We start from the raw sequence: 21243 nt of genomic DNA on the forward strand, positions 1-21243 counted from the left end.
ACAATGACTGATGTGACCAAAGGTGTCAGACTGGTTTGAATTGCTAGAACACATTGTCGGTCATTCAAATGGCAACATAACATGACAAACATGCAAGATCCCCATTTCATATTTCATCTCATTTTATTTTCTTTGAAGGTACACTCTGTAAAGTGCGTAGATTCTCAAATCTTTGGGGAGGGGATGACAGGACATAAAATGACATGTAAATTCAGATCTTACAGATGAGGAAGTTTTGTGCTCTTGTTTTTTTTTTTTTTTGAATACTGAGGATGGGAATGAGTTCAGAGGGGTGAGCACCAGCATCGAGCACAGGGGGAACTCTGCAAACCGAAACGTGCTATGACTGGTCGCTGTCTGTCACTCAAGCACAAGGTGACACGTGGGATGAGTTAGTGGAAAAACATTTGCTCACAGAAATAGTATCTACCTGCTGCGCTTCTGTAGTTGACAGTCAGGGAACACATTTGTGCTACTTTTAACAAATCATGCTTGTCAATACTCTATAAATTACTTTAAATAAAATTAATTACAGCATTAAAAACACATTTACATGTCTCGCACCAGCTTGCTATATCTGATTGTTCCGCGTTTGCATCTAAAAAGAAAACCTGATGATCCTCGTTCATCTCTCTCCACATGAATAAAGGTCCATGACTGCCCTGTAGATAGACAAACGTTTACCATTCATCCTCAGTTTTGCACATGAACAACAATCATCCATCAGTTATTATGCCATATGCAAATACACATGATTGCAGGGTGCCGTTTTAATATAAACTGCACGGTCAGGGCCATAGGGTTGGCCGATGTATGACAATACATATTGTGAGACCATAGAGATTTGTGACCTTATATTTTTTTCTACCGAGGAAAACTAAATACTGAATACAACAAACTTGTCATGGAGGATGTGGGAACCATATAATGTCTTTAGTGGCTTTGCAGGGAGCTTTCTAAAGTCTGACAAAATTACATCACTATGACATCTTTAGGCATATCTTGAGAGAACTTTATATTTCTGCAGGAGGAATGAGTATTTTCAGAGAGGAATGTAGGTCGCTTTTTACATTATGGGAATTGTACCGGTATCTCTGCTTCTTTTTGAACTGTGGCTTATCTCGAGATTTAATGCCCTGACAATTTTGACATTGCTGGGTTCCTCCATGTTAACTGGAGACAATGCTAAATTGCCTGGGGTGTACGTTATGTACTCTGGTTACAATGTTAGGAAGTGTGCCATAATGATAAGGCACCGTGCTTATTGTACTAATGATTTACGATTATGCATGCAATGTATAAAGACACCATGTTGTTCAGGCATTTTTTAATGATGATCCATAAATAAAAAACATTCACAGTTGGTTACTATATATATAAATAGTTTCTCATATGTTTTTCTGGAAAATGTATGATATCACAATACCTATTGCCATTACGATATAAAACCTCAAGGACAATCGATTTCTGCTATCTTTTGTTGACTATATTTTTAAATCTGGTTTAATTAACAAATGAGTTCCTTCATGTTCATTGAAAACACTACACGACAGGTGCGACCAATTGCAAAGCAGGCAGATCAGCCAATGTGCATTCAACGTTTGATTAGCATTAGACAGTTGGGGAATTTTCACTGAGGGATGAGAGAAGGAGACGAGAACATCAACATTCTTTATACCATCATACTTAGATGTTTTCTATATTATCAAAACAAAGTTTGGGATTGATCTCTGTACATTAAAACACAACAGTTCCTTTTTGAAAAGAAAAGAAAAAACATTTATACTGTACAGGTACACAGAGTTGAGTTCAAGCACCAGCAGACTTATTTTGGACTGTACTTTTGCTTTGATTCCCATCGTGTACATGGCACTGGCTCAAGAGGAGCTGACCGAGATTAAAAGTGTATGAAGACTGAGTTGGAGCTGTCCTCCATAGTGCCTGTTTGAGGGAAGTCGATCAATCCTGAGGCGCCGTTGCTCTAGTGTTGATTGCACCAGACATGTCCTTTAGTAATCCAGCACAGCTCTAGCAGTGAATCGAACGTTCTTGTGTGGGTTCATGAGAATATTGGCAAACCGGAGAGTGGCAAGGTAGGGCAGCTTATCTACTCGTCTTTAAGATTCAAAGACAGCGTGGAGAGTGTGTGCATTTGTATTTGTGTGTGTACAGAACACATCTGTACATCCTGTCTTTCTTGAGCAACCCAACAGCACTCTGCTTGTAGAGAACACACCCTTATGAGCTATCAGTACCCACTTCTTGTGTGTTGTTGTTGTGCATCGTGTTGGCATTGCCGCCGTTGGTCTCCGAGCAGTCTGGCATCTCTCCCGTCACTGCCACTCGAATCACTTTCAGCCAGCGCTGCTTAAGCTCCTCGGTTTCAGCAGCAAAGTTGTGAATGGACTTGGACTGTGAGAGGCGGAAGCTGACCGGGGGGTCTGTGGGCCGGGCGCTGTCATCCACAGAGTAGCCCAGGAGGGGGATTGTACACTGGGCCTTCACGTCCTGGGGAGAACAGGCAGGGATGAAGAGAACGGTATCTGCATGACTTGATTTTTAACTCACAACGGCTATGACAGTTTTGCTTAGCGTTCTTGGCGTTATTACCTGCGGAGCTCCGTAGAGATAGAGCACCAGACACTCCTTCTCTGGGATGACGCACCACACCTTCTGCCAAGGTTTATTCTTCTCACAGTACTGCAGGAAGCCACACATGATGCTGCTGCCCGTGAACTGAGCCGCCTCGATCTGCATAAGGAAGACGCTCGCAAATTAGCGCGAGATCAGTAAAGCAACGCTTGTTCAAGTACGTGACGTCTGTATATCTATGTCAATTATCTCCTTATTTTGAAAATACCCAGCATGTATGTATTAACACAGCCCATTCACCTCCAGGATGCCCTTCTTCTTGCCCTCGACTATGCTTTCTCCGGTCAGGATGGAGAAGCAGTCTCTGCACACTTTGTTCATCTTGTTGCCATCGTATTCAAGCGGCACCTTATTGTCCGAACATTTCCAGCACACCACCTGTTAGAAAGAAGAGAAGAGAAAAATCTTACATCTTAGTTAATACCTTAACATACCACACTCTAACCAAAACTATCACCACTCTTTAAAGGGAGTTCTAAGCATCATTTTATTAGCTATGACTACTCAGAAGCAATTTTAAGCCACTGGGCACTATTGTTATTTTATTATCTTATCGGATTTAATTATTAAGGCATATTTTGGGGCATTTTGCCTTTGATTGGTAGCAGAGGGAGATGGAAAAAAAAAACAGCAGTGTCTTAGAAGCTCTAGAAATCTTGACAGTATGACTATAACATGGGAGACATTTGATCTCCCTGACTGAAAGCTCACACATGAATCCTCTATCATTATTAAAAAGCCTCAACATCCAAACAGGTGATTTAAGTCATTCTGGCTGATTCGACCTCTGCTCAGGTTGATGTGGGACTTTATTAGGTCACAAATCTTTTCAAAGACCGTTAGACCCAGGCGGACCCAGGGTATGCTGGGAAAGGCCTGCCTCTCGTCTGATCTAACAGCTGATTAATTCAGAATTGTCTGATTGCCATTTGTCTGATTTAAAGGCTTATCCTGTACAGAACACATGTTGTGTGAGTTACAATTAGAAGTCAGTAAATCCATTAAGATTATGGCTCATCTACAGTGTGTAGGTAATTCTAATCAGCCGCTCTGTCATAATAAAAACAACTGGAGACAAGCTGATATATGGGTCTGATTACATTTTATTAAATAGGAATCGGACTTAACAGGATGTGAGTGTTTCTGTGGCTTCCTGTTCAGCGTGAAGGCTGCTAGAAACAGCTGTAATCTGTCGACATGACAACAGATTTCTGTCACCACCCCCGGCTGCTGCCGCCTGCTCTCGTCCACTTTACAAGCGAGGCGCAGTATTTCTCGAACGAGCCTAAGGCTAACAAGTCTAACCACACCCACACCGTCCTGGGAAGAGGTCTAATCAGCCGGATTAACTCAAAACACCTGTGTGGGCGTTCCGTGCTTTAACCCTGTGTATTTGACTGACATCACCTCATCACTTAAGGTTTCAAAATAACCCTTTTCTGGGTGCCTGGTTAGCTCACCTGGTATAACGGACGCCCGTATATAGAGGTTTACTCCTCAATGCACCGGCCGCGGGTTCAACTCCAACCTGCGGCCCTTTGCTTCATGTCAATCTCTCCCCATTCAAGTCAAAACTGTCCTAGACAAATAAAGGCCTAAAATACCCACACAAACAAATCATAATTTTCTCACATCTAAACTATTGTGACAACTGTGAGCTTTGAATGTGTCTGTTCCCTGAAGGCTCTCTCTCGTCCACCTACTGTACACTCACTCTGCACGACATGGCAGCATCTAGCTGACTTACATAGCCGCAGGCTCTGCAGTGGTGTCTCCGCCGTGTCAGAGCGTTGAAAGGCTCTTTACACTTCATACACAGCGTCACTTGATTGTCGCGGATCCAGCAAGGGGCGCGCTTCCCCAGCTCTGCATTCTATATCGAAAAAAAAAAAAAAAAAAAAAGACACTCAGTGTGATGGTGCACAACAGTGACAGTTTAACTGAGCGCACAGCTTTGATGTGACACTCACCGACACTTCCTCCACATCTTTCAGTGCATTCTTGAATGACTCGTTTTTCTGCTGGAAGATCTCAATGGTCTCGTGGAAAGCCTGAAGGACAAAAAAAACAACAACGTCAAACTCACGTGTGACTCGTTGACTTTAACATACATCAGTAAAGAAAATACAATGATTGTGACTGTGCTATTTGTACCTTAATCCAGCCTGCCTTGTCCTGCTCTGAGCTGAGGAGGGAAAATAAAGCCATGAAGTGCATTAAAACATAAATATGTATGTATTGCCATACATTAATGTGATACTGTACTGCTCATGAGTATAGTAACCCCTGCTTAAGTTGACTAAAAATAATCATCTTATTGCCTCAATTAAAAAATTAAGAAAAAAAATCCAACCTTTGAGGACACCAATCTTCTTTGTGAATGAACAATGTACTATAAATAAATAAATGTTCTTCCTTAAAATACAGGTGGCATGAGTATTGACACTCCTATGTTAAATTCCCATAGAGGCAGGCAGATTTTTTTTAAATTAAAGGCCAGTTATTTCATGGATGCAAGATACTATCCATTGGCCTTTGGAATTAAAATAACCCCATATCATCACATACCCTTCACCATACCTAGAGATTGGCATGGGGAACTTTCCTCAATGCAAATCAAACCAGCTATTAGTCTAGCTGAAATAACACCGTGCCAATCTCTAGGTATGGTGAAGGGTATGTGATGATGGAGGGCTATTTCAATTCCAAATGCCAAGGGAACTTTATCAGGATGCATATTATCCTGGATCCATGAAATAACTGGCCTTTAAAAATGAAAATCAGCCTGCTTCTATGGGAATTTAGCATAGGTGTGTGTATATTTATGCTGCCTGTATTTTAAGGAAGAACAATTTTTTATTTAAAATACATTTTTCATTTATTTTTATTCTTAAAGGTTGGATTTTTCCTCATTTTTTAATTAAGGCATTAAGATCAATTTCCAAAATATGAGTTTTTATTCCTCTTTTTAGTCAACTTAAGCAGAAGTTCCTGTACTCATGAGCAGCACTGTAGTCTTCCTTTTCCTCTAACAACACCAAGTCGTACCAACATAGCAGTTAGCTGTGGTCAAACGGTACTTAGAGATTTACAGGATCTAAATATGGAGTTTGGGTGTGCTCACTCAGGTGGTCTTCCATATGTATGTGAAATTATACTGTGTAGGGTACAAATTAAATACAACTATATACTTTACAGAGGGAGGGGCTAGGTTGTTTTTGCTCTTTTTTACAAGGGTTTACAAAAAGAACATTTTTTAAATGACCTCTTCTTGTATTATGTATGAAAAGTCTCGCTTTGCCAAACCTTCCTCCACAGCGCTGCGGAGGAGAGTCTGGCTAGTCCACACAGCATTGCAGGATGGTAGAAAAACGTGCTCTGGTTTAAGGGCATTTCTTTAAACCAATCACAAACGTCTTGGGCTGTGCTAAGCACCGAGCGGATCCCCGGTTTCTCTGCAAAACGGCAAGGAACTTGTTTTGGTGGAACGTGTGTACGTTCACAAGTTGTTTTAGTCGTGCAACAGAAAACCCCGATTGGACAGATAGTCTAGCTAGCTTTCTGGATTTACCCTGCAGAGATCTGAGGAGCAGTTAAATAACAGAATATAAAGTTTACATTACATAAACCATAGTCCTCAAAAATCCACCAGAGTTTAGAATGCCAACACAAAGAAAGCAGACGGTAACGGACATCCGACCAGAAAAAAGGAAGTGGAACGTCGTGGATAGACTAGCGTGAAATGTACCTGGCCTGTAGCTCTAGCATCCTCTCCTTCCCTGAGACCTGGAAGGTGTGAGGGTAGTCCGCGTTGGTCGTTTCCAGGACCTTCATGCCGTCGATGCCGATCCGCGTCCTCACAGTGTACTTCGTCCCTCCCAGACTGAACTTGGGCACGCAGTACAACAGCATGTTGTTGAACTGGCAGAAAAAAAGAAAACTAAAGTTTGTACTGAGTATCAGCGCTATTCTACTGCGGGTTCCCGGCATTGTTTTCTTCCGAAGGGTGCAGTCCTGAACTCTGCAGGTAACCTGAATTACACACCTGGGACACATTCAGCCTGAAGCTAATAAGAAACAGCCCCAACTTAATCACATCATCTGGCCTTCTCAGTAATTGAGAGATGCGTTTATGTGCCCCTGATGTACTCTAACACAGAGGTGTTCCTGGCTTGAAATGATTCTCGTGTTTCAATTGACTTGAGCAGACGGAGTCTCGCCTCAGCATGTTTCCCTCGCTAGACGAGAAGAAGTTTTTGTGCTCGACAGTTTCTCTCACCAGGAAGAGATATCGCTCCATGGCCGAGGTGTTCCTGGCCGCCAGCTTCAAGATGTGGCCTTCTTTGATGAACTCGTTAGAGGGGTTAACGATGTCCTCCTCCTCACCCAGCATTTCGTATATCTCCATCAGCTTCTTCAGATTCTCCTGAATGAGGATGGGGTAAGTTGGATGTCAATGTGTCGAAGAGACTCTGTCTTATGAGTATACAGAAAATGCTTTAAAACGTCTGTACTTACAGATTTTCGTATGGCGCTGTTGGAGTGAGTAGCCGCAGTGGCGATAATTTCTAACGATTCTGGAAGAAATACACAGAGGGGTTGCCTAAAGGAAGCAAAATAAAAAGGGCTCCTTGGAGTGGGAATTTGAGGTATTTGGACTTACTCTCTGAATCTCGTCGGTCAGGGTCGCCCTGAGGCAGCTTCTTCAGATAGTCTTTAAGCAGCATCTCATAGCGAGGGACTCGCTGCACGGGCTCCAACATGTGATGCTGAAGCGTCAGGCATCCACAGGCCTCTTGACTCTGTCCAGGAATAAGCAAGAAAATTACAACTTTTGCACTACTTGTACACGTGAAATGTGTTTATCCAACCCCAAACCTATTAGGTAATGACAAATACAACACAAGAGTGGTGCTTCTCACATTAGAACAATTCTTCAGCATGGACACGTGTTCTCTCTAAATTAAAAAAAAACAACTTTGGTTCACAGTACCTGTATGTCCTGAATGATGGCCTTGAATTGAGGCGAGCGATCAGTCCACTGTTTGAGCAGCTCCATGGCGTTCTCGAAATTCTTCACGTACTCTGCGTACATCTTGAGAAAAGGTGTGAGTTTCTGGAGGATGTCTCCAATGCGAGGTGTGGACTCCCTGCGGGGAAGGAGAGAAGGAGGTCAATTTATCAGTGGGTGGAAGTATTCAGAAGTAAAAGTACCAATACCACACTGTAAAAAAAACTCTGTTACAAGTAAAAGGCCTGCATTGAAAATGCTACGTACTAAATGCAAAAGAATCCTCACAATTAACCAACTGAAAATAATCAAAACAGTCCTGTATTCATTTTTAGTAAAACTGCGATTAGTAAAACTACAATATTTCTCTCTGAAATGTAGCGGAGTAGAAGTAGAAAGTGGCATGAAAAGAAAAGACTCAAGTAAAGTATACATATTATTTCATTTTATTTCCTATATTATTTTCATATTGTATCCTATTATTTCATGTGTATTCTGTATGTGTGCTGTGCGTCTGATATTTTGCTGCTGTAAAACTGTAATTTCCCATTTTTGGGATCAATGATCTATCTATCTATCTATCTATCTATCTATCTATCTATCTATCTATCTATCTATCTATCTATCTATCTATCTATCTATCTATCTATCATCCATCCATCCATCCAGTACCTGAAATATGTACTTAAGTACAGTTGAGTAAACTTGAGTAATTCAACCAGTGCAGTTTGTAAACCATAATGTAGTTAGTGTTTGTTGTATAATTTATCTTTATCATCCTCTTATGTGTACATTAGTTTGACCTAAATGAACATCTTTATCACTCAGTGTTTTGAGTGTTGGTTTTAGTAAAAATAGAGAATTTGTGAAGGCAGCTAAGGTTCACGTAGACACTGAACCTTTTTGCATTATTTGTCATTTCATTACAGGCTGAAGCTCACCATTCTCCCATGCGTTTCTCCAGATCTGGAAGCAGAAACTGGCTGTGGAAGGTGTGGATGGAGACGATGTTGGAGAAGATGTTCTTCACTACGTCCACAGGAAACGTTCCTTTGTTTGCCTCCTCCATTAGCTTCGCGCAGAACACCTGAAATGAGACGCATGCAACATAGAATCTGTAAGTGACTAAATAATTGAGAAGTGAAAAAGGGATTTATACTGTGTAATTTAAAACCCTTTACTATGACAAAAAAACAAAAAACAGAAGTGAAACGGAGCTGTCAGCGAGTTCCTCACCTGGTCGAGCAGGTTAAGTCTCGCTACGTAGGCCTTCTCTGTTTGCAAGAGCTCGTTGGCGATCTTAAACAGCTTCTGTTCATTTGTTTCCTGAAAACAGAGGGTACATCAATGGGAATCTGTACATGTGTGGTGGTCTGATCATTGATAAATGTGTGTGAAAGAGAATTTTTTTTTCTTTGTGTTGAGCTTGAAAGTCTGTTGTCTGCATAATGACCGTTTCAGTTCATAATGATGAGTAATTGGTCGGTATTCATTCCCACATTATTGTCACTTGAAAGATCCTGTTTGGTTCAGGTCACTGATCTCATTTAAGACTGGATTCACACCCCACATCGTTCTTTTTAAACAGTAGTCACAGAGCGAATAGCAGAGGAAACACATGTTGCATTTTCTGCATTTCAATTAGAAAATGTTCACTGCGAATTGTGCATTTATTGTTCTGATTCCGCTTCAATGCATCAGTGACTCTTGAGCTCTTTGAGAGTGTCAAATCTTCTTTCATTGTTGCAGCATACAGCAGCATGTAGCGCTGGTGTGTGTGTGTGTGTGTGTGTGTGCATGCATGCTTGTGTGTGTCCTTAACACTGGGATGCGGTGTAGCAGGAGCTCTCAGAACAGGAAATGCAAATATGGAAGAGGAGAAATGACCCCAAATCAAACAAAGATAATAAAATACATTTGTGTGAAATGCCAGCTGGTGTGAAACAATTACTGTAGCCTCAAAATGTACTCCACAAAACATCACACACGCATACTGATATGATGATGATACGTGTGTTTTTGTTGCATGTCAGGACAGTTTACCAGCACAGTGACTACGGCAGCAGAATATTTCACACTATATATATCCACAAGAAAGCACTATCCTCCTCTCAAATTATCTTAGAGCAATCAGCCTAGTATTTTTACAAGATCACACCAGTTGTTTCCAATCGTTTTGACTCGTGACCCCTAGTCTGGTGCAACAATGGTACCAGGATATTCATGACAGTAGTCTCGCTTTGCCAGACCTACCTCCACAGCACTGCTAGGGAGGGTCTGGCTAGTCCACACAGCATTCCCGAATGGGAGAAAACGCTCTGGTATATTGGCATTTCTTTAAACCAATCACAATTGTCATGGATGAAGCTAACTACAGGACAGAGCCACGGTGCCGCTGCAAAAGAGCCTCGGGAAGGCTGGTGAAACATGTACGTTCAAAAGCTGTTTAACTCGTGCAACAGAAAACTCAAGATTGGACAGATGTTCTAGCTAGCTGTCTGGATTCACCCTGCCGAGATCTGAGATGCAGTTAACCATAGTCCTCAGAAATCCAACGCAGTTTAAAATTCCACAAAGCAAGCGGAAGGAAACGGACATCTGGCGAGTAAACTTGAGTAAATTTTGAGTGAAATCTGGCGGAATTTCCATTGGAAACGGAGCAATCCCTGAAGAGGAACGTCGTGGATATAGACTAATCAGTCAGTGACAGTGCCGCTCAGCAACTCAGTGACAGAGGGACAGAATTCCGATGTACTAGGGCTGGTCCCCGCGGTCCAGGCATCCCAAATCACAAATACATCCCAAATAATTACCGGTAATTCAGATTTGTAGAGCCAAACTTTTTCCTGAGCCAGAGCGTTTTTTTTCCCCCTATTCCACAATAGATAAGAGGTGTAGAACAGACCATACTCCAGCACTGACAGTGCTGTGGAGATGCAGGAAGTCTGGCAATGTGAAACTAGGAACCAATGGACTATAACTGGAAATAAAGCAGTCTGAACGAGCTTGACCAGCTGCAGCAAATAAATGCTACAGTATGCGCATTAGTATTAACAATTAGAAAATGTTACATATTCACTCATGTATCACGCACAGGGGCCATTTGTCTGCAGAACTCCACCCATTATACACAACACTTTTAGGACTTAGGGAATACTGCATATTGTAAAAAAAAAAAAGTTGTTAAAAGCCTTTTGTGGCTCCCTCAAGTGATGTCACTTGACATTGTTGGGACTAAAGACTACAAGTTTGAAAATAAAAAAATGGAGTCACAAGGAATAGGTTTGCCAGACCTCTATAGCCCACCACTCATCTCAACTTGAGGCTAATGGCTGGTTGCTACATTAGCTGCTACTAGCACACACCTGAATCTATGACCAAACTGTCGGCAATCAAGATGAATTGTGGGTAATGTAGGTGCCAAGTTTTGACAAAGAAGAAGAATGCTTGAAATAAAAAAACATATCATCACTGGTTCGGCTGTCCATCGGGAGTCTACATTTTTGCCGCTAATACGTCAGTGCTCTCAAGTAAAAATTTTAATGCAGGACTTTAACTTAGTAGTAGTATAGTGTTTTACATGGTTTCATTGGTAGAAAAAGGATCTGAGCCCTTGTATTTCCGCCACTATAAAAGGCCAAAAACTTGGCTGAAGTGTCTAAGAAGTTGTTTTGTACCACACTACACATGGAGAAGTGGTACCGTTTGTTGTTCTAACTCGAGATAATTCCAAACAGAAAAAAAACAAGTGATCTGATTAGAATCCAATAAGTGGAAGAAATCCAGAATTAATTAAATGTGACTGGCTCAATATCATGTAATGGCTCAAGCCCCAAACAAAAAAAGACTTCATCACCAAAGTTACGTTTCATGGAGCAATTGATGGCACTGCTCATGGCTCTTCCTCTGCCTCCCATGACATAGAGAAGGTTGTTTTCAGCACAGAGGAGACAGAGATTAATCTGAACCTAAGATATTTATAATCTGTAGACAACAGCGGGCTCCCACGGGGGGAGGTCGCTGAGGCACAAACTCAGCTGCTCAAGCATCTGTTTGGCCTTCGCAGAAAATAACCCACGCGCGCGCACACACACACACACACCACAACACACACACACACACACACCACACACACACCACACACACACACACCACACACCACACACACACACACACACACACACCCTTGTAACTCTACACTTGTTACACGATGTTAGAGTAACCCAGAGTTGAATTAGTTCAGAAAATGTAACTGTGCTGAAGCCCAGGTCATAGACACATGTTTGTCTATAAGAGACTGCTGAGACAGCAACAAGACAGCTCTGTCCGGCTGTAAATATGTAACACAAGAAAAGCAAATACACAGATCACATGGGTGCGAGGGCAACAAAATAGCAAAAACTTACCTTATGGTCTGGGCTTCCTTCTTCGTTCCTGTGCTCGCTTTCTATTTTCGTCCCACTGTCCTCCTTCTCAGTGTAGCTTTCTGTACCAGTCCTGTCTGTGTGTGGAGGTGATGAATGATCATCACTGTGTTCTGTGCTCCCACACCCCATATCTCCGTTAAGCAACCCGTCAGTCACTACTCTCACACTTTCATTGTTCCTCTCCGGGTTATCCTCCTTTTTCTTGTCCTGCTCCATCTGAGCTAGCACCCCATTAGCCGCCGGTTTGTGGGCATCCTGCGGCGAGGTCGGTACGGACGAGTGGTCCTCCGGAGTCCTGTTGGTCTCCGTCTGCTTTTGGTAGGCGCGGTGAGCCGGGCTGCCGTTGGACGACTTGCTGATCTGTTTGAGCGGAGAGCCGTCTCTTTTGTGCTCTGTGCTGCTGGAGGAACAGAGGAAAGGGAAAAAGGAGGAAGTCCGTCAAAAGGACAAAAAGAGTTTAACAAATAAAGGAGAGGAAAAGGAAGATGAAGAAAGATTACAGGAGTGCGTTCATTAGCTGCTCAAGCCTGCATGTTGACGAGGGAGTATGGGACGTGTTGGCAAGCAGAGAGCTTTTGCACTTGAGTGTGAGAGTTAAAAATAAAACTGTGTGAGATGTACAAACTTCCTTCTGTCTGTGTACGAGGCTGCTGAGAGCTGGTGTACTGCAGAGGAAGTGTGTGTGCAGAGCAAAGACGGGGTAATGAGGAGGACAGGAGGAGGGGGAGAGGTACAACACTACTCCCCAGAGGTAGATGCTGTCCTACTTCCAAGTAGAACCCACATTATATATTGTACTGTAACATCTCTTTGAGTCGTAGCTTGGATGTGAATGAAACGGGAAAAAGAGACGTTTGAAATACAGCACATGAATGGAAGATAGATTAACGCAAAACACACACACATGCATGTACAATGTTACCATTCAGCGGCTCTACATCCTGTACCGGCAGTCCGTCCAGCTGTTTCCCTGTGAATTACCCTACAGATCTCAGCAAGCAGCAACCTACGGCAGCTACTGTATCTTAGCTCCGTTTTGCTGTTCTCACTTCTCTTTTAAAACTGGTCACAAATCCCACGAATCTCACGGTTTTGAGACTTCTAGCAAGTACAGCAGAGCATCACGTTTCTAGCAGGAAATAAACAAAAACCATAGTAGTGATCTAACCTTTTTTTGGTGCACAAAAAAACAAAACATCAGCCGGTTATTGTTGAACCTCGCCGGCGATGCTCACTGTGCTGAATGTCACTGTCCAGTCGAAACAGGAAGTATGTATAAATAGAGGAACAACAACAGGCTGGTGAAACACTCCACAAATGAATCACTTCTGGGCTGTCAGGCCACCTTAGTGTCTTTGAAGTTACGTTAAACCACATCATCCGCACCTACTCAGAGGTAGACTCAGTAATACCACGATTGGCTGATACTCTCTAAATACTGTTTTGGAAAAACACAACCTTTTTAGTGTGTAGGTGCACACAAGCAAGCGTTTTGTCTTTGCATAGCACAGTAAGAGCTCAAGTACATGACACGAGTTTTAAAACAGAATTAAGAACAGCTTCACTTACCATGTGTCTGTCCCCTAAGGTGCATTTAAGGCAGCCAAGTGCCATGTGAACCAGATTAGTATATTAGCAGGCTAATTCTGTTCTCAGAAGCTGAGGGCCTTTCTATTCTTTCTCTTTCTAGGCCACAAGAGGGCTAATAACAACAGCCCAACAGAGTCTACGTGAAAAAAACACACACACACACACACCCGATTGCTCTGATTAACCTCACTTCAACACTGGAAAAGCCTGGGATTCTGCTAAGATTCGGTAATTCTGTTTTCAGGGATCCAGGCCAGAGATGAGATGGAATATGAGGCGACAGATTTGGAGTGAAATTTGAGTGGGCATGCTACTGCTGCAATCTGAATATTTTTGGGCTCTACTGTACGAACAGTTGGGACAAGGGCACCATTGTTGTGCCTCTCGCTGCTCCCAATGGGCCTCTCTCGCACAGACAAGGCTGCAGCTACAATCACAACTTACATGACTTGTGATAAAACAAGATGTGATGTATACAAAAGGGGAAAAAATGCTGGTAAGCCTCGTTGATACTTATTCCCGCATTAGATGGAGTAAAGTCATGTAAAAGCAAAGCCAACAGGATACTAAAATCCCCATGAAGCCACGAGGCAAGGCAATCAATCAAAGTGCAAGCATTCGAGTTGAGAGAGTCTGAGAGATCCTACCTCGTTCTCCCGGGCTTCATTTCACAACACTAAGTCCTGTCCCACAGCTGACTGAGGAGCTGAATTTCCCCTCGCCTGTACAAATCTCCTTTCATCCCCTTTGCTAACACTTGGTCTGTGAAGCACGGGCTAATCTCGGCTTGTTCTGTCTACGGCTCTTGCTTGTGCTACTATCAATGAGTCAGGATGAAGACTTTAATCGGGGACTCTTTGCTTTTCATCCATTAAATAACACAGGAAACGTTAAGAAAGTTTACCTTCACTGTGATAACATGATTTGTTTTTGTCACAAAAGCTATAAAGTGACGTAAATGGAGTTATTCAACCAGAACCAATCTATCCTGGTATTAAAAAATAAAAAATAAAACTTATTGAAGAGCCACCTTCACTGAATAGTATTACAGATTGGATGATATACCTTATGCTGTCTACTATTTTTTTTACAGGATATAGTTGAAGGGAATCCACAAACACCACCAGAGAGTAAAGAGCCCCAACCTGTTCTCCTCAAAGCGGTTGATGAGGTCTAAGACTTTGGATGGTTTCTCCCGGTTCACGACCCCTCTTCCTCTTCCTCCTCCTCCTCCTCCTCCTCCTCTCCCCACCCCTCCTCCCTCCTCCATGCCCGGTCTGAGTGGAGGTTTCTGGAAGTGGCCCAACGGGGACGAGAGCTCCGTTACCGGGCTCTGGAGATGTGGTGGCTTTGGAGGCACTGCAGGGAAGACAGGAAAAGTTAGAACATTACAGACTAATTTGGAAGCTGATAGATACAGATGATTGTTTTTTTTTTTTCTCATGAGGGAATATGTCACTGCAATTCTTAAGTGTGACCTGAAGGGGGCAGTACAAGCTACCCCAACTGATACCACACACAGTGAACTGAGCGGCATTACTGTAAATTCCCCTACATGTAACAAACAAGTGCCGCCAGCTCTACGGTAGCAGAACTAAGCAGTTTTCCTTGTCTCGCATGAAAGTCTTTAGGAATCAGATTTCTTGCATGATTTAAAGCAGCAAATAATGGAGCTCTGTCTCCGTCTTATCTCTTGGGAATGATTTACTCACCTCAAATAAAAGAGGAACAAGGTTCGGGGTCAACTTACATAACTCTATTCCTGTTTTCACTGTTTCCCTGCAGCGGCAAAAGCATGTGTATACATACATAGGGCTGCACGATATGAGGAAAATATCTTTGAAATTGTTGAATATCTTCAGAAGATATTTTACTTAAACTGATATTCAAGTGTTCTCAGATCTTTCTGTCACTTTCAGTACTCTGCTAAAATACAACAAAATGCTTGTTGAATTTAAAACAAATGAAAGGAAATTTCCAACAATTTTATTGAAGAAACTGAACGTTGAATGAAATATAAAAAGGCACCACAAAAAAAGTTCCCTATTATATCCTGGAAGTCCCGAGGCACGGCTATACCAACGGACAAAGTTGAAGCTGGAGGAAGGTCACAGGAGACGGAACAATCATTGTGTGCGTGTCATTATTTTCTCACTTAGATCATACAGAAATCATAGACTGAAACAAATGTGTCCTCTGACCCTCCCACTCTGCACTCTGCTGTGTTGTTGTGTACCTTGTGGTTTGGACGGCAGACGAGGCCTGGAGCTAGAGCTTTTTCCATTGACCCCTCTCCTGCTCTTGTCAGTCGTCCCACCCCACACCCGACTGAGACACGCCTGCACGCTGGGTGAGTTGCTGTTGTTACTCGCTGGGCTACTGCCTAGAGCTGAAGAATAGGGGAGAGAGAGAGAGAGAGAGAGAGAGAGAGAGAGAGAGAGAGAGAGAGAGAGAGAGAGAGAGAGAGAGAGAGCATAGGTCCATTACCACAACATCCCACATTTTACTGTACAAGGAAATGATTGATGCCGATTATGACAGACTTGTCAAAAATATCATGTAACGCTTAATGTGAACGTCAACATCATTTTCACTTTCCATTTAGACAGAGGACAGTATTGAGGTGGCGCAGAAAATAAAGGTCTCTAAAATACTTTGGCAGATCCATTGTTACAAACTCCAAATGACAGCACTGCTATACCTATATATCACAACAGTGCATTGTTAGATGGACAGGCACCAATACCTGTATATAGTCTCTCAGAGTGAAGGATTTTTTCTTAATTCCAAAAAATGTTGATCTTGCTGGCAGTTCAGCATTTTGCCAATTTATGACAATATGCCATTCACATTGAGTTATTAAGAACTTCCCAATTGATGCAATAGTCCACATGAAAAAAGCTGAGTTTTTGTGTCTCACAATAAGTGGGATTTTGGTTGTAAAGGAAGTGTTGGAAACACTCAGATTTCAAGTGGTTAAATGTGCTAAATTGACGCAGACAGAGGCCCAGAGAGCGTGATGAAGATGTGAAATATTAACGAACACTCTCACAGCGTTGTTTTTACTTTATACAAATTCAAAGCTCAACAAATGTCAAGGCCTGGGGAGACCACTGTGGTTTTACCAAAACAAACAAAAGAGTGTCCTGTACACAGAGATATTCCTCCCATATCTCATCCCTACTGATAATCACAGGGTATTCATACACAGAACTGTATACATAGATTTAAATACACAATGTGTTTATGATAAACAGCTGCAGACTAACTATTTAAGAGTGTCAGACAGTTCAGTTGATAAGCCGTCTAATGATCCAGTTGATGATCAGCTCCGGCGAGGCTTTAACCCAAGCAGCTGGCTACAGATGGTACAGCATCAGTGTTTAGACAGAGCCGACAGACTGATTTAATGGGAGCGACAGACACACTGGCAGTGTTTACATTAGCCGGAATACACCACTGTCTGACCTCACAGCACACGCATGCACACACACACACACACACAACACACACACACACACACAAAACACACACACACACACCACACACACACACACACACACACACACACACACACACACACCAAACACACACACCCCACACACACCGTATTTGTACTCAGACAAATGTCCATATATGGTACCATAGGAGCTCTCATTACTTTACGATGTATTAGTTTCCATTTAAGGTGGTCACTTAAACAAGTGTGTGTGATTTAACAATTGGCACTGATGTATAGGTTGGATGCAGAAATCAATGTAGCTTGGTCAACTTATACACATAAAAAATGTGGGTGGTGGAATAGCTGTAGAGTGACGCTTCAAGGATACAGACTTTCACTTTTGCAAAAAAATAAAACTTCCGACTAATTTGTATCTGTTCTGTATTCAAGGTCTACTGTACACAGGCAGAAAAGTCTGGTCCTCCTCTGTTTGGCCCTCAGTGATGCTGATATGGAGGGAGACATTTTCCATCCCTGTAATATAAATCATTGATAAAGAGGTCTTAATTCCTTGAAAGACTCATGTCCAAAAATAGATCAAACTAAAAGCATCTGCACTTTTCAGAACATTATCTTCCAACCTTTTTAACAAATACATCGAGATTATATGATCTGAAATGATTCATTGACTAGTCGATTGATAGAAAATGAATTCCAGAGCTAGCAGCTCTGTGGGGTTGCCAGTAGGGAAAATAGAAATGCCAGACATGACCAAGATCCAGCCCCTCACTTGCTTTTCTTTGTCTTATATCATAGTACATTGTTAGGTTGTAGGTGTTGGGATGAACACTCAAAGATGTCAGCTTAGGCTTTAGGAAAGTGTAATTTTGTAATTGTATAGGCCAAATGGTTAGCCGTTAAAAATAAACATTAACTTAATTTTTTATGAAAAAAACTGTTACATCCCTATATGAACAACTGATTGAACAACAGATGTACTATATATGTACTGTTCCCTTCCAGATGCAGTTTGTTTACTGACATTTTGCTATTATGTGCCAGAAATGGTGCTTGGGGCCCACTTATTTATTTATTTCCCCTACAGTGATCTTTATTTTACCAATCCTGAAACAGAAAAAAAAAATCCGCCACAGAATCACATATTCACAGTTTCTATTTTTACAGCCTGACCGTAATTAAAGACAACAGCTCGAGCAAACTGTCTGACTGGAAACAGTCCCACGCTGCGTTTGGGAGAGCAGACTTTCCAAACATGGTCCCAAAATTACCAATCAATTATAATGGCGGCCTCAGGAATTTCTCTTGATTATGTGCCTGGCTTCCCCTCGTGGCCACATTAAAAGATCATAAGAAAATATCCGCACCATATTATATACATATGGCTAAAGACGCAGCCTCCGCCTGCAGATTGTGCTCCACATATAGCATTTCTCATGGAAGATTGCAGGGGGTCCACTCTTCCCCGCCTGGCTCTGTCTCCAAGGGTTATCATTAACTGTGTTACACACCAATCCCTCAGCTGGAGGTTTTTACTTGAACGGCTTTTACTTTCATGTAAGTATTGAGTTATTGTGTTTAAAAAAAAGGTCCATCTAGGGATGTGCGTTGCATATAAGCTTAGACTGAAATGATGTGGTGTGTGGCATAGCTCTATGCTACATACTTGTCATGTTGTGCCGTAATCTTTTTTGTTACCATTCAAGATAAGAAAATAGACATGTAAGTAGAGCTACAAATACAATATGTCTGGAAATGGATTGGAGCTTGCAGCCACATTCCAATTACTTAGAAATTGATTTAGTGTTTGGGTCAGACCAACTGTCTAAACTCTAATCTGAAGCATTATGGCAAACAAACGCAGCCAGTTCTGTTACATTAAAAACAGGAACAACTCTAGTTCCCTTTCTCAGAAGCCGAGCGGTTGGCAGGAACTGCTGCTCCTGGTAACACACTTATTCTAGCATCTTCTCATTAAAGCTGGCGTGGCATAAGTGACAGACCGCCATGCACAGTAAATTAGTAACAGCCAGCCACCACCCTGCTGAAACACTTTGATTCTAATCCCCCATCTGTGTGACGGGGAAGGAGCCCTGCTGTCTGAGACTTGTTTAAGTAGATGATAGAAACAAAAGAGCAACTTCTGCTGGACAAGGACTCAGCTAGGTGAGTTGTATAATGCCCAAAAAGTACTTGATGTGATGTAACACTTGATGTCTTTATATCCTAATTGACGGTATGACAACTGCTCTCTGTCTCTACATACGTAGTCGGCTTTGCATAGAAACCGAAACACCGTTGGAGTGTTGCTGCAGACTAGGAAGTGAAGAGTTGACAAGTCAAACTGAGACTTGACCTTTGCCTCTGTCCTTGTTAAAGGATGGTGAGACTTGCTGCTATGGCAACTAGCTACCTTCTAAAGATGCAACATTTATTTTACTACTGAGAGGACTGAGCCTGAAGGCGTTTGCTTCTATCTCAATAAATCCAGAACTGCACAGCGAGTGCGGGACATGAGAAACGCTCTCGTAAAGGTCAGGTGTCCACAGCAGTGCAGACGAGAAAGAACGACTTGTGTAAAATGCTGCTTTGCAAAGCACCCAGGGTCTTTTGACTGCACAAACATCCTTTACACTACCTAAAACCATGAACAGCATCTTTCCTTACTGTGTGAGTCTATCAGTAAGACAGAGCTCTCCAAAAACATCAGAGCAGATCTGACTCCTTTTTCAAAGAGAATCTACTTCTTTATCACAGCATTAAAGGACCCCCCCCCCCCCCCACCCCCCCCCCCCTCCCCTCCCAACAGCCCTCCAGCTGCCACATCACAGCATTAGAGGAATAGGATTACTGTTATTCAGCAAAGGAGGCTGAAGGAATGTAACACTCCAACACAAATATCTTTCTCTGCAACTAAAAAACAAACAGTGTCCAGAAATAGTGAATCATCCCAACAAGTGCCCAAAATAGCTTGGCTCCAATAATGGCAAAGTCCGTTGGTAAAACACGTCAAAAGCCAAATGACTATTGGATGGATTGCCATGACATTTTGCACAACTGTCAACAATCATGGTCTATGGAAAATTGTACGGCAATCTGTTTGAGGTATTTCAGTCTAGAACAAAGTGGTGGTGACCATGGCTGTGTCTCAAATCGCGCACTTCCCTTAGTGCACTTACAGAAGTACACTTCGTGCACTACGTACTGTCTTGCATAGTGCGTACATTTTGACAGAGGAGTGTTGTCTCAAATCGCGCACTTCCATGTGCACTTACCGGAAATGACGATCACATTTCATCCCTTCTTCTTCTGTACAATTGGGAATTTCACCAGGGAGAGCATTCCAGTCTGCTGCTGTGTTTCGCGAAAAATAATTCCTGCTTTGTTTTTGATATTGTAACAAAAATAAATGTGATATATTTATTTGCTCCGTGTCACGCCAGGATGACGATTGCGACACCGCCGTCATGTCACCCCCCCATTAGCTTCAAACAGTACACACAACTCGTATTATTCGTTCTTGTTACTGCACTCTTAATTCATTAATTATACCCATTCTTTGCAGCCCAGTCTTTTAAGTATATACTTATGTTTCTGCTCTAAAAATAAGTAAAGTAAATATTCATTCATTACGTTACTGTTCATTTTAATGCTCAACGGTTTCATGAGGACACTGTTGCCTATAGATAGACTGTTGTTATGAAGCATTACCCCTTACAACTTACCTAATAGACAAACCATCATTACATCTTTTATATAAGTTGTATTTTTGTTCTAAATGGTCTTCATACAGTGACAATACAATAGTGAAAGCAGAGGTACAGAACTGACATTTAAATAGACCCATTCCTTCATATTCATTATATGTTTGCTACAGTCATGCAACGTGTAATACAAAGATAACAAAGTTAATACTTTTAATATTTTTTATTTAAAAATGTGCTTGTAGTTCTGCAGGCTCCCCCCAGGCCGTAGCTAGTCTGATGGGGACAGGGACATGAGGGGGGATTCCAGACTCTCCAGGGGATCCTTCTACGGTCTGATGGCCATCGTCACCCTAAATGACGGACCTCTATTCCTCGTTTGTCCCTGAAGAGACGGGT

At 42.1% G+C, this 21243-nt stretch overlaps 1 protein-coding gene across 13 annotated transcripts in view; it reads right to left on the reverse strand.

Moving 5' to 3' along the window:
- Nucleotides 1-104: 104 nt before the first annotated feature.
- The window catches only part of fgd4a (FYVE, RhoGEF and PH domain containing 4a), a 60546-nt gene continuing 39407 nt past the window's right edge, over nucleotides 105-21243 (reverse strand). For 9 of the 13 annotated variants that reach the window (XM_032522911.1, XM_032522921.1, XM_032522913.1 and 6 more), the window contains 16 exons: nucleotides 15917-16069; nucleotides 14826-15039; nucleotides 12070-12490; nucleotides 8900-8989; nucleotides 8605-8750; nucleotides 7646-7802; nucleotides 7316-7454; nucleotides 7171-7229; nucleotides 6932-7078; nucleotides 6401-6573; nucleotides 4807-4837; nucleotides 4623-4703; nucleotides 4400-4525; nucleotides 2893-3030; nucleotides 2611-2751; nucleotides 105-2508 (listed from right to left, as the gene is read on the reverse strand). In XM_032522911.1, the coding sequence (XP_032378802.1) occupies nucleotides 2239-2508; nucleotides 2611-2751; nucleotides 2893-3030; nucleotides 4400-4525; nucleotides 4623-4703; nucleotides 4807-4837; nucleotides 6401-6573; nucleotides 6932-7078; nucleotides 7171-7229; nucleotides 7316-7454; nucleotides 7646-7802; nucleotides 8605-8750; nucleotides 8900-8989; nucleotides 12070-12490; nucleotides 14826-15039; nucleotides 15917-16069 (2486 nt within the window). In that variant the 3' untranslated portion in view covers nucleotides 105-2238. Of the gene's footprint in view, nucleotides 2509-2610; nucleotides 2752-2892; nucleotides 3031-4399; nucleotides 4526-4622; nucleotides 4704-4806; nucleotides 4838-6400; nucleotides 6574-6931; nucleotides 7079-7170; nucleotides 7230-7315; nucleotides 7455-7645; nucleotides 7803-8604; nucleotides 8751-8899; nucleotides 8990-12069; nucleotides 12491-13012; nucleotides 13147-14327; nucleotides 14507-14825; nucleotides 15040-15916; nucleotides 16070-21243 lie in introns of those variants that run through there. The other 4 variants (XM_032522910.1, XM_032522919.1, XM_032522918.1 and 1 more) reach the window with 4 other exon arrangements.

Source organism: Etheostoma spectabile, chromosome 8 (assembly GCF_008692095.1).
Source record: "Etheostoma spectabile isolate EspeVRDwgs_2016 chromosome 8, UIUC_Espe_1.0, whole genome shotgun sequence".
In the NCBI taxonomy this organism is placed as follows: domain Eukaryota; kingdom Metazoa; phylum Chordata; class Actinopteri; order Perciformes; family Percidae; genus Etheostoma; species Etheostoma spectabile.